The sequence below is a fragment of the Mustelus asterias genome, chromosome 5 (genome assembly GCF_964213995.1).
Source record: "Mustelus asterias chromosome 5, sMusAst1.hap1.1, whole genome shotgun sequence".
Lineage (NCBI taxonomy): Eukaryota > Metazoa > Chordata > Chondrichthyes > Carcharhiniformes > Triakidae > Mustelus > Mustelus asterias.
Window position 1 is genome coordinate 28,884,523 of NC_135805.1, and position 13,973 is coordinate 28,898,495.

Below are 13,973 nucleotides of genomic sequence, written 5' to 3' on the forward strand. Positions count from 1 at the left end.
GCAAAGAGACATTGATAGGATGCAGAGCTGGGCCAAAAAATGGCAGATGGAGTTTAACACGGATAAGTGCAAGGTTATTCATTTTGGTAGGACTAATTTGAATGCGGATTACAGGGTCAACGGCAGGGTTCTGAGGAATGTGGAGGAACAGAGAGATCTTGGGGTTCATATCCACAGATCTCTGAAGGTTGCCACTCAAGTGGACAGAGCCGTGAAGAAGGCCTATAGTGTGTTAGCGTTTATTAACAGGGGGTTTGAGTTTAAGAGCCGTGGGGTTATGCTGCAACTGTACAGGACCTTGGTGAGACTACGTTTGGAATATTGTGTGCAGTTCTGGTCACCTCACTATAAGAAGGATGTGGAAGCATTGGAGAGAGTGCAGAGGAGATTTACCGGGATGCTGTCTGGTTTGGAGGGTAGGTCTTATGAGGAAAGGTTGAGGGAGCTAGGTCTTGCATCAAAACGAGAGGTGAAAGCACCAGAGGTTTGAATCAGAGGGACAGTGAGTTGGTTGGGGAGAAAATGAGGGGGTGGTTGCTTTTATAGAGTTGGGAACTTATTGAGATAGAGAGGAATACATTGTAGGATTGAGGAAACACAAATATAAGGATTTTAAATTGGAGGTATTGATGGATGGCGTAAGTCATTGAGGCCAGGGCTCATGGGTAATGGGGACCTGATGTGGGTTAGGGTGCAGGGAGTTTTGGAAGAGTTGTATACAAAGGATGGAGGGGAGGAGTGGAGGCATCATACATAGACATACATGAGGGTTTCGGGATTCTCCCAGCCCCGTGCCTCGACGTAATCTAGTTCATACCCAGCAAGGGTGTGTCCCAGATTAGCATGTTTAAATAATCAGCTGAATTCTCCCTGAAACTGAACTGGACTAGCCATATAAATACTGTGGCTACACGAGCAAGTCAGAGGCTGGGAATCCTGCAGGGAGTAACTCACCTCCTTACTCCCCAAAACCTGTCCACCATCTACAAGGTACAAGTCAAGAGTGTGATGGAATACTCCACACTAGCCTGGATGAATGCAGCTCCAACAACACCCAGAACAAAGCAGCCCACTTGATTGGCACTCCATCCACAAACATTCACTCCCTCCACCGCTGACACATAGTTGCAGCAATGTGTACTATCGACAAGAAGTTGCAGCAATGTGTACTATCGACAAGATGCACTGCAGGAACTCAGCAAGGCTCCTTAGACAGCACCTCCCAAATCCACAAATGCTATCACCTAGGAGTACAAGAGCACCAAATCCCTGGGAATAACACCACCTGCAAGTTCCCCTCCAAGTCACACACTACCCTGACTTGGAAATATATCATTGCTCCTTCACTGTTGCTGGGTTAAAATCCTGGAATTCCCTCCTAAACGCACTGTGGGTGTACCTTCACCTCTTCCATGCCACCTCTTTCAACACAGATGTCAGGGGGATGTATTTTACACAGAGAGTGGTGGGGGCCTGGAATGCACTGCCAAGCAAGGTGATTGAGGCGGACACGCTGGGATCTAAGACTTATCTAGATAGCCACGTGAACAGACTGGGAATAGAGGGATACAAAAGAATGGTCTCGTGGGCACACGAGTGGCGCAGGCTTGGAGGGCCGAAGGGCCTGTTCCTGTGCTGTATGGTTCTTTGTTCTATGACTTTGGGGTCAGTAGATGCGACTTTCTTCTTCTTGGGGACCTCACAGAGATTCACTCAAAGTTTATTAGCAAACACTGTGTCAAGGTTGGATATGACAGGTGGGTGAAGTCTGGAGCTAGGGTGGAAGACCAAGGGGAGGCAGGCAAAACGGGGGAAGGATGGGGAGAGAAGCCACAAAACGGGGTGGGGGGAGGGAAAGTGTCTGGGGAAGAAAGTGGGAGTGTCTTAGAAGATTAGGTTGTGCTGTGGATGGTGAGGTCCGGGAGGAGGACTTGGGGAACTGGTGATAGGATGAAACAGTCACAGGAGTTGGGGGGGGGGGGGGGGGGGGGGTTGCATTCATATGGCAAGTCCAGGTTGAGGATTTGGCAGGTCAGGGTCTCATTGTTTGGGCAGAGCTGGTTATGGAAAGGGACAAGACAGATGGCTTGGATAATGGGCGGGCAGGTTCAGGATGGACATGGAGTCAGTAGTGGGTGTTGTCTCTGAGGGGAGGGATGGTGAGTTGAATCGTGATAGGATCCAGAGTAATGGGGGAGGTTCAAGGGTCAGAAAGGGGAGGGGAATGCTGATATTGGGTGGGGGGTTTGTGGGGAATGGGGGAATGTTGGTGGGTGACTGGGAGAGCGTAAAAGGTGGTGGAGCGAGTTTGAAATGTGACACTCACCATTTTATCCAATCCTTTTCCACCACATAGTTAGACAATCAATGAGATCCCTGGAGATGAGAGGAGGGTCCTTGCAGCTGCTGGTGGAGTTTATCGTCAGCACAAGTAGCTAAATGGACACCCTAATAATTATGAGGCATTGGGATATCAAAAATGCTGTGTCGCGTTCTCTCCTTGGTGAAGGCTGCATTGCAGCAGGTTTGTTCCCAACTTGTGGGCCTCCTAACGTCCCATTGAGATGTGGAGCTGCCTTTCATTCTGTGCCATTTGTCATCAGCTGCAGTCAGAGGCAGGGCTAAAGGGAGGGAGATGGATGACTCCGAGGGACATAGCTAGTGGATAAAAGCTAACTCACGACTCCAAACCTCTGAATGGTCATGGCTGCCAAGGGACCATGTGATTAATCTTTCTATGCTGCCAAGGCAATGGCCTCTATATAGAGTTTAAAGGGTGGTGGAGACAAGTGGAAAAACATACTGAGTGAGGCTGCTTGCACAGGAGTCTCATCACACAGGTCAAAGAGAAATGTCTCCATGCAGAGTCACGTATGAACGGGAGGAACACAGATCTCTGATCCTCCTTACTGGGAAGGGGTGGGGTGGGGATGCCCTGTCTAAACAGGATCCAGCTGAAGGGCATAAAAGTTTTCTGGCTTTGACATAGAGGGAAACCTGTAAAGATCACGCTCACTAAATGTGTCACTTCATAAAATCACATTGGGCCGAATGGCCTCCTTCTGCACTTCGAGTCTGCACCGACCACAATCCCACCCAGGTCCTATCCCCATAACCCCAAACGTTTACCCTAGCTAGTCCCCCTGACACTAATTGGTAATTTAGCACGGCCAATCCACCTAACCCGCACATTTTTGGACTGTGGGAAGAAATGGGAGCACCCGGAGGAAACCCAAGCAGACACAGGGAGAATGTGCAAACTACACACAAACAGTGACTCAAGCCGGGAATCGAACCCGGGTCCCTGGCACTATGAGGCAGCAATGCTAACCACTGTGCTGCCATGCCACCGACTCAGTCACACATCAACTGACGATCGCAGGCTGCAGGTACCCCTGTCTTGGTAATTGGTCTCACTCAGATGAGGAAGAGAGTCCATCGCTAGTTGGAACAGGGCCAGGAAGAGCACGAGACTAGGCAGCAAGAGGAAGTGAGGCCTCTAACGTCAAGATTCTGGTGAATGAGGTCCAAGGCAATGTCAAGCATTGGCCTGACTATGAGCTTATCACCTATGAGCAGGGTGCTCTTATCTAGAGATGGGCGAAAGACAATGCCAGAGGTGTCCTTGTATGTCCCGGCATGTGGTTGCTCACATCTGCCAGCTTCTCCAGTACAAACTGCGGCCACAAGGACTCTGGAGGAGTGGTGCAGAGTTCCTGGCCTGCAGTGACTGAATATCTGACCAAGTTCCATTCAAATATAGCACCAGGACCTTCGACCCCATGAGGTAGTGGCAGGATGGGCAGCTTCCTGCCCCACTGATCAGGAAATTTGCCAAGCTCCTTGCAGCTCCATAATTCATGAGCTCAAAAGCAGAAGATCACACGTGTGTCTCAGTGTGGGGTGGGATGGGAGGAGGTGGCGGGGGGGGGGGGGGGTGGATTGCTTAGAGCCTTCAGAGGCCCTTCACTGCTGTTGTCCTCTAGGGGGTCTGGCAGCTGGTGTGCTTGGTTTCACTTCTCGGGTCCCCTTTGCTGGGCTTGTGGTCATTTCTCCGTTGACGGGCAGGTTGGAGGTGGGTGGGAGCAGGTGAGATCACAGGGTCAGCACAAGGGGCAACTGTGTGGTCCCTGGGTAAGGTCCCATGAAATGCCAAGCTGCATTGGCAGTGGAGGTCTCACAAGGATGGGGGGAATTGACAGATGCAGTCCAAATGAAAGCTCAGTCTCAGGCTGTAAAATGCATCCTCAGGGTATCAACTGTCTGGAAGGGAAAACACAGTAAGAAGTCTCACAACACCAGGTTAAAGTCCAACAGGTTTATTTGGTAGCAAATACCATAAGCTTTCGGAGCGCTGCTCCTTCGTCAGATGGAGTGAAAATCTGTTCTCCAACAGTGCACAGAGACACAACATCAAGTTACAGAATACTAATTAGAATGCAAATCTCTACAGCCAGCCAGGTCTTAAAGGTACAGATAATGTGGGTGGAGGGAACATTAAACACAGGTTAAAGAGATGTGTATTGTCTCCAGACAGAACAGCTAGTAAGATTCTGCAAGATCAGGAGGCAAGCTGTGGGGGTTACTGATAATGTGACATAAATCCAACATCCAACAGGGAAAAGCCACTGGTTGTGGAGGCCAGAATGTCAGGGAATAAAGTCAGGGTGCTTGGCTGTTCAAGGTGGAGGCTCATTTAATCCTCAGCCAAGCAGCTACCCTGCCCTAACCCGGCCCTCACCCCTACACAATGCAATGCAAAGTAATGCAGAGCTGGAGCAGCCATTCTGCCCTAACCTAGCCCTCACCCCACACAAAGCAATGCAGATCTGGAGCAGCCATCTGCCCTAACCCTTACACAATGCAATGCACAGCTGCAGCAGCCATCCTGCCCTAACCTAGCCCTCACCCCACACAATGCAATGTAGAGCTGGAGCAGCCATCCTGCCCTAACCTAGCCCTCAGCCTTACACAATGAAATGCAGACCCAGGGCTGCCATCCTGCCCTAACCTAGCCCTCAGCCTTACACAATGCAGTGCAGAGCTGGAGCTGTCAATCAAAGGGGGCGAAGGCGGGGGGATGGCCGGGAGCGGCAGCCAATCGGCGCGGATGGAACCCAGATTGCGCAACAATGGAGCTGCAGCCAATGGGGAGCGGCGGGGTGGGCGGGGCCGGGTGTCAGCTTACCCGTCAAACCGCAGGCTGGGCCAATCAGAGTGCGGGAGGGGCGGCCGGGGCTAGCCAATGGGAGGAAGGGGGCGGGATATCCGACCCCCCGCGGTGTGGCGGCGGAGCCGGGAGAGCGATGCTGCAGTGCAGCTGAGAGAGAGGGAGGGAGATAGAGAGAGAGAGAGCGCGAGACTGTGAGGGACACCCACCCTCTCCACACACACACCGGGCCCCCGAGGAGGGATGCGCCAGGCGGGCGGGCAGCTGCAGGTCGTGTCGGGAGGATGAGCGGAGCGGCGCCATGGAGACAGCGGCATGGAGACAGGCCTGCAGCCTCCCTGAGCGCTGCACATAGCGGCGGCAGCTCAGCCTGACCGCCCCCCCCCCCCCCCCCAGCCCCAGCCAGTCCTTCCCTCCCTCCCTGGATCTTGACCCTGAGTTGGGGGGGCTGTTATTTATTTGAATATATAATTATTACATCCCTCCCTCAGCCGGCACGGAGGATGTTGGCGGTCAGGATTGTCACCGCTGACTACTACATGTCCAGCCCGGTCAAGGGGCTGGACGTTTGCTTCTCCGAGTTCCGGGAGAGTGAGGTGAGCCTGGTGCCCGTGGTTCGCATCTTCGGGCCCACCGCAGCAGGTAAGGCCGGCCTGGCTCTCACTGTACTGGAATGTTAGCCCCACACTGAGGGCAGGGCAGGGGGAGCTGGGCTCTCCCAGTCAGCGCTTGCCATTTTGTCAAGTCCTCTCTGCAAAACACAGGCAGCCATGAAGCAAAGAGCTGTGTAACATATGCAGTGTGTGTATATGTTATATATAACTGTGTATATGTTATATATAACTGTATATGTTATATATAACTATTATAACTATATGCTGTATATAACTATGTGCATATATATGTCTATATATTATATAACTACGTGTATGTTATATGCAACTATACTATGTGTGTGCATATGTCTGCATGTTAGATATAATTGTGTATGTCTGTACATATTGTGTCTATACGTCTGTGTACATTCCGTGTGTGTGTACATATATGTAATTGTGTGTCTGTATGTTATAATTGTGTACATATCTGTATGCATTATATAATTGTGTGTATATATAATATAATTTTGTGTGTGTATATGGAGATATATATGTATATGGCCACCCACCGTGTTGTACATGTAATGGTGCTAACCCACCCCGCAATGTGGGAGATCTCCATCTGCGGTGCTCACACTCTCTCTCGTGTTTCCACTAGCGGTTTGATTTCTGCTGCAAACTATTCAACGGTTCTGAATGGGATCTGAATGTGTCTGGTGGGAGGGAGGGAAATTTGCTGATTTTTCATTAACTGTGCAGAGAAATCTCCCCCCCACCCCCCCCTGTCCCAGGTCACTTTTTTTTGTTTGGATCATCATCATGCCAGCTCCCTGTATTAAGTTGAACCGTTACACACACAACAAAAAAAAGTGTTGGGGACAGAACAAGCTGTCTTTTAGTTTAAAAATAATGTGAAGCTCAAGGGATAAAAGCAGCGGGTCGTTGCTATGCACACTCTCGCAGTCACGAAAAAAAAGAGGTGTGGTTTTAGTTAACACATTTTCATCCTCCATGCACAGTATTGAAATTTTTTATTTGCATATTGTAATAAATGTTGACATTAGTCGCCATTTTTACTGTGGAGTACCTGCAGATCGTTTTTCTGGTCACAGCCCCACCACACTTGTCAAATATGGATCTGCTGTTGCAAGATGTCAGTTGTATATTTACTGTTAATGAACTGAGCTGATAATTCTCCCCTCATGCTGTCCGAACATGTTCGATTATATTTTATCGACGTGATTTTTTTCCCCTTGAGGATCCTAATGAGGGGCAGTGATTCCTCCTCCTTGGAAAGGGCTCTCTTTTTTTAAGTGGAGAAACATAGAAGATGGGAGTAACTTCCTGAAATCTGTAGATTAGCACTCTCTGGCATTCTTGCTTTCACAGTGCATTTGGGCCTGAAGAAAATATGTTTGCAGCAAGATATCTATGTCGAGCCAGTTTTGTAGTGCACCTTATTACTAAGTACAAATTTAATTTATAAAATTCACAACCACTAAGCTGCATGGCATTCAGTCAATTAAAGTAAATCTTTGCATCCTCCTAAAGAGCATTTAATTATGCTGAACTTCACTAGTATTGTATGTCATTATTTAGGGCACAAATTGGTTTGTCGTCTTAAGTGCAGCATAAGATTACATTATGTTTAGTGTATTTGTGTAAATTTCCGAATGCTGATAATCTGAAAATGTGGCAATCCCAACTTTGTTTGCTAATATAGCAAAGTGAGATGAGGCTTTGGAGCTATCTTGTACTTTTTATCAGCTTAATATCTTGCTGTTACTGTAATGTTGCAGCATTAACCTGAAAGCAGATCTTAGGCAGGACCTTTACACACTAGTCCTTCCTGACTTCCATGCTGTTACCATTGACGCTGCCGTATAAGTTGACCTCTGAAGCCCTCCAAAATCGGCGGGGTGGATTTGTATGTTGTGCATTAAAGTGAACCGCTGGTGTCAGTGGTTGCTATTTTGAAATGTCATCAGCACAAATGCAAAGGGTGAGTGTGCCTTAAATTCCTGCGCATCTTTGCGCCACAGCCCGTGTTGCCTACTTGTAAACTTGTGCCCAGTTATGAAGTGCGGGTAAGTAAAACATGCATTTGTGGGGTGAAAAATTGCATCTGCTATTACCAGCTGTGGCTTAAAATGACTTACCTGCAGAATATATGCAAAAACATGATTTTTGGTGTCTCTTGTATTTTAGGTTGACTTATATGCTGCAATTTGCTGTAATTGAAGCTGTTGTGGATTTTGATTCTGCAATTATTGAATTTTTGAGCTTATGGTAGGAGTTGGGTGTCCATGCAAGTGTCTGTATGACTTTTATTATTGGCAGCTTATTGGTTGCATTGTGCTGTCCACAAGTGACACTGTGACTGAAGACTTCAGAACGTGTTGGAGAAAAATATTTGATTTATTATTGTCACATGTATTGGGATCCAGTGAAAAGTATTGTTTCTTGCGCACTATACAGACAAAGCATACTGTACATAGAGAAGGAAACGAGAGAGTGCAGAATGTAGTGTTACAGTCATAGCTAGGGTGTAGAGAAAGATCAACTTAATGTGAGGTAGGTCCATTCAAAGGTCTGATGCAAATATAGTTCTTTCCCACCTTTTTCTAAGAAATCTTTGCCCGTCAACATAAGCTCACAGTCTTTGTTTCCTCCTGCAGTGTGAACTGAACTTCGTTTTTATGGACTTTTACTTGTTGCCTATTCACTTGTGGTTGGCCAGGAGGAGGCGTGCCTCAGGTTGAATTGTGAATGTGCTCACTTGGCACCTGTCTTGAAATATAGAAAATTTGCAAATATCATTCAGTAACTGTGACCTGACTGACGAAACTCGAGTGTAATTTGGGTGCCTGGAATCAATTGGTTTAATTTTCTGCTTGTATTGCATTATTATAGGGGTGGCAGAGTGGTGAGTTAGCACTGCTGCTTCACCGCACCATGGACCTGAGTTCAATTCCGACCTTGGGTGATTGTCATTCTCCCCGTGTCTGCGTGGGTTTCCTCCCACAGTCCGAAGATGTGCCGGTAAGGGGGATTGACCTTGCTAAATTGCCCCATAGTGTCCAAAAATGTGTGTTATGTGGATTGGTCATGATAAATACACAGGGATAGGGTGGTGGGGTGGGCCTGGATAAGATGCTGTTTCAGAGAATTGGTGCAGATTCAATGGGCTGAATGGCCTTCTGCACTGTAGGGATTCTATGGATTTTTGGAGATGGTGTAACATTTTAAACCTGTGTATTTTGCTTTGATTTTATTTTTGTTGTTGAAAAACCAGATCAAATTGTTCTTCATATTGGCTTTCCTTTGCTTTGGGCGGCAGGCATGGTGGCACAGTGGTTAGCACTGCTGCATCACAGCGTCAGGGACTTGGGCTACTCTGTGCGGAATCTGCGTGGGTTTCCTCCGGGTGCTCAGGTTTCCTCCCACAATCCGAAAGACGTGCTGGTTAGGTGCATTGGCCATGCTAAATTCTCCCTCAGTGTACCCGAACAGGCGCCAGAGTGTGGCGACTAGAGAATTTTCACAGTAACCTCACTGCAGTGTTAATATGAGCCTATTGTGACACTAATAAATAATTCCATTGCCTCCCTTTCTTAAATTTAGATTTTGTTTATATATTTTTCCGCATTTCCCTTATTTTCATTTTGTTCTTAATTGTTGTAACCAAGGCAGTGGTTTCCTTGGCGTTGAGTCTGACCCTTTAACAAGAGAGTGTACACAAGTGATTGAGAATCCATGATAAGTGAAGAGTTTGTGTCAACCTACGAGACAAAGTTGGGTAGGTGAGTATCTATGGGGATTAGAAATATGGAGAGAGAGTTTGTGTATGCAGGATAAACACATTAAAGACTATTTGCTCCAGATTACTGTTTCTGCATTGTAATTTCTTGATAATTGTCAATTCTTGGTGAGTCTTGGCATTAAACACTAAACCCAAATTCTCAACAAAGGTCAATGGGGGGCTGAATCTTTTTGGTTGGCCTTTTTCTTCATGGCTTCTGGGCACTGAGGCCAGTTGTGGTTCCCTTTTGCTGTCATACCTGAGTACGTCCCTGGGATCAATTGACCACGAGGCATTTCTGGACTTCCTAATATGTGGCTGCAGCATCAGTTCCGTTATATGGACTGACAAGCTTCATGGCGTAAGCACCCTTACTAGGGATGGCGCCAGTGAAATGGTTACACGATGGAACAGTGAATTCTAAGCAGTCATTGTCAACATTGTGTGGCAAAATTCTTTCCTCAAAAAAGGACTTTGTTTATGTGGCACTTTCCACAACCACTGGATGTCTCACAGTGCTCTCTGCAACCACTTAAGTGTAGTCACTGTTATAATGTAGAAAACACGGCAGCCAATTTGTATTTTGCAAAGTTCCACAAATTGCAATGTGATAATGACCAGATAGTCTGTTCATTTTTTGCAGTGTTGATTGAGGGATGAGTATTTCCCAGTGTCAGAGGTAACTCCCCTGCGCTTGTTTGAAATAGTGCACCAGAGTAAACAGGGCCTCGCTTCACTGTCTTTTTCAAAAGACGGCTCCTCTGACAGTGCAGAGCTCTTAATACTGCACTAGAGTCGACCTTGATTTATGTGCTCGAGCCCGGGACTGGGACTTGTGACTCGGATGAGAGTGCTACCGAGTGAACCATAGTGGACGCAATCGGATGACATGCTGTGATTGAGCAACAACTGAAACTGTCCCTATATCAAGGCTTTAATGACCACAAAAGCTTTACTTTGAATTCAGTTCAGGCCCTCTACTACTGCACCCCTGCTATATGGCTTTCATATATTATAACCCTATCTAATTTCCAACCTTTCTTCCCCCACACTGTCTGAGATCCATTTCTTGCACAATCTGTTTCATTCTCACTGAACCCATTCTTTCGGGACCCCGATCCTAACTGGTGTTTTCGGTGTTTTTTCCTTTTCCTGCCATTCATACCAAGCCCATGCTAGATTTATGAAAAAGCTATCTATTAATCCTCCTTGATAACCGTGTACGTCTTCCTCCTTCCAAGTATTGAACTTCCTTTAGAAATAGCTCTTTCCCCCTCTGTCCATGAAAATTGCAACCTCGTTTCTAACCTCCCCACACTCTTCAAAATAAATCTCTGAACAGTGTCATTGAGTTTGACCTCGTGCGGATACCCTCTCTGGGTCAGAGGGATTGACTTACACCACCAATGTCTACTCAGATGATGGCATTACTCAGGGTTGTAACAAAAATGAGCCCTTGTGATCTGAATTGGATATCCATGTCTTTCTCACCACTGCCACCCCGTGTCTTTCCAAAAGTTTAAATGGCAGGTGAGTAATCACTTTGTAAGGTGAGGTCAGTATTTAATAAACTTCTTTATTGCTCAACACGTGAATATACAAAACAATGGTGGTTAGACTCACTCAATTCAGAAAAAACTTGCATAACACTGCAACTGTATATATTTAGTGTTTGCGTAGTCTCGGAGTCAATCAATAGCTTGTCAGTGACTGTGAAGTTCTTTAAGTCCATCTGTGAGTTTAGTCAGCAGACACTCCTCGACAATGGGAGTTATTGTTTGGTCTGCACCATAGCTGCAGCCTCTCTGGTCTTGGTGACCCCACTGATGGTGGTTGTAAAGAGGCTTTGGCCAGTCCGAAAACATTTTAACAGGGCCCATTGTCATGGTGGTGAATCAATGCTGGGTGGATGAGCAGTGGGGTCCATGATGAGAGAATGCTTTCTGGTGGTTACCTTCTGCTAATCCTCCTGCTATAGGTCTTCAGTTGTTACTACTCGGAGTGACTGCTGGTGGGTTGAGGTGGGCATCGAGTGAGGGCAGGTGTGTGTTGCACGTAGTCTGTCTGTTGCAATTTCCCCCCTCATATGGGGTTGGGGATGTGGGGTTGCAATATTGCTCAGGACTGGGAGCTGTGTTAGTCAGAGAGTTCCTATGATGATGCACATTGTTGAGTTGCCCATCAATAAATGTGGTGTGGGCACATGGGTCTCATACTAGGGCACAGTAATCTGCAGTCAAGAATGTGAAGGCAAGAACAGAGGTCTTTTTAGGGTCTTGGCCAGTTTGCTGAGGAGGTTGTGTGGGTTTAAGTTTTTTCTGCAGTCTTGATCAGGTACTGTCTATTTGTGAAGGTCCTGTCAAGGATAATGCCCAGATGAAATCATGGGAAGTTTGTGGCACAGAAAGATCGTATCTGTGCCAGCTAAAAAGTGAGCCACCCAGCCTAATCTCCACTTTACATCATTTGGTCTGTGACGCTGCATGTTACAGCATTTTAGGTGCATATTCGGACACCTTTTAAAATGAGTTGAGGGTTTCTGCTAAGCTTTCAGGCAGTGAGTTCCTCACCCCCACAACCCTCTGGGTGAAATGATTTTCTTCATATCTTTTCTAATCTTTCCATCAATCCCTTTAAATCTGTGTTCCTCTCTGCTACAATGACTGTGTCTTTCCAATCAACTCTATCCAAGTCCATCATAATTTTATACATCTCAGTCAAATCTTTGCTTGGCCTCCTCTGTTCCAAGAACAATCCCCGCCTATCCAATCTTTCCTCATTGCTATAATTTTCCAGTTCTGGCAACATCCTCGTAAATCTCCCCTTTATTGCAGTTTTGCATCCTTTCTGTAATGAGGTGACCAGAACTTGGATTGTGGCCCAACTAATGCTCTTCAGGGGCAGGTGTGACCTGTACACACAAAACCGGTGGCACTTGAATCCCAGGGGGACCAATGTCCTGGCGGGAAGGTTGGCTAAGGCTACTGGGGAGAATTTAAACTAGATAGGTTGGTGGGGGGGGGGGGATCGAGATGAGGTGACTGGGAGCGAGGAAGTTAGCTCGCAAACAGAGATGGGTTATAGACAGTGTAAGAGGGAGGAGGTTAATAACATTTCAACAATTTGGGTCCAGATAAAAGCTGGAATAAGGACACTTTGCCTGAATGCACGAAGCATTCGGAACAAAGTAAATGAGTTGATGGCACAAATCAGCACAAATGGGTATGATCTGGTGGCCATTACAGAAACGTGGTTACAGGGTGACCAGGACTGGGAAATGAATATCCAGGGGTATCAGGCATTTAGGAAGGATAGACAGGATGGAAAAGGTGGTGGGGTAGCTGTTAATAAAGGATAATATCAGGGTAGTAGTGAGGGACGACATAGGCTCTAAGGAGCAAAACGTGGAATCATTATGGGTGGCGATAAGGAATAGTAGGGGGAGAAAGACACTAGTAGGCGTGGTCTATAGACCCCCAAATAATAATGTTGAGGTGGGGAGGGCTATAAACAAACAAATAATGGATGCGTGCAAAAACGGAACGGCAATAATCATGGGGGATTTTAACCTGCATATTGATTGGCTGACTCAAGTTGGACGTGGTGGGATGGAGGAAGAGTTCTTAGAATGCTGTCGGGATAGTTTCCTTGAACAGTATGCTACAGAACCTACAAGGGAACGGGTTATCTTGGATCTGGTAATGTGTAACGAGACGGGTAGAATTAAGGATGTTCTTGTGAAGGACCCTCTTGGGTCGAGTGATCACAATATGGTCGAATTTCTGGTGCAGATGGAGGGGGAGAAAGTAGGGTCCCAAACCAATGCCCTCTGCTTGAACAGAGGGGAGTATGATAGGATGAGGGCTGAATTGGCTAAGGTGGACTGGGAGAAGAGACTGGTAGGTAGGACAGCTGAGGAACAGTGGAGGATTTTTAAGGAGATCTTTTTCAGTACTCAGCAGCAATATATTCTGGTGATAAAGAAGGACTGTAAGAAAAGGGATAACCAGCCGTGGATAACGAAGGAAATAAAGGAGAGTATTAAATTAAAAACCAATGCGTACAGAATGGCCAAAAATAGTGGAGACTGAGAAGATTGGGAAAGCTTTAAAAAACAAAGAACGACTAAGAAAGTGATAAAGAAAGGAAAGATAGATTATGAAACTAAACTAGCTCTAAACATAAAAAATAATAGTAAAAGTTTTTACAAATATATAAAAAGGAATAGAGTGAATGTTGGACCCTTGGAGGACGAGAGGGGGGATTTAATAGTGGAAAACGAGGAAATGGCTGAGACTTTAAATAGGTTTTTTGTGTCGGTCTTCACGGTGGAAGACACAAATAGTTTACCGAATATTAACGATCGAGTGTTGGTAGGAGGAGAGGTACTCAATACAATTATTGT

The 13,973-nt window shown here is 46.5% G+C and overlaps 1 protein-coding gene across 3 annotated transcripts in view; it reads left to right on the forward strand.

Annotated features, from left to right (window-relative positions):
• Positions 1-5,249: 5,249 nt before the first annotated feature.
• rev3l (REV3 like, DNA directed polymerase zeta catalytic subunit) overlaps positions 5,250-13,973 on the forward strand; it is a 190,088-nt gene continuing 181,364 nt past the window's right edge. For 2 of the 3 annotated variants that reach the window (XM_078212338.1, XM_078212339.1), the window contains exon 1: positions 5,250-5,812. In XM_078212338.1, the coding sequence (XP_078068464.1) occupies positions 5,674-5,812 (139 nt within the window). In that variant the 5' untranslated portion in view covers positions 5,250-5,673. The remainder of the gene's footprint in view (positions 5,813-13,973) is intronic. The other variant, XM_078212340.1, reaches the window with a different exon arrangement.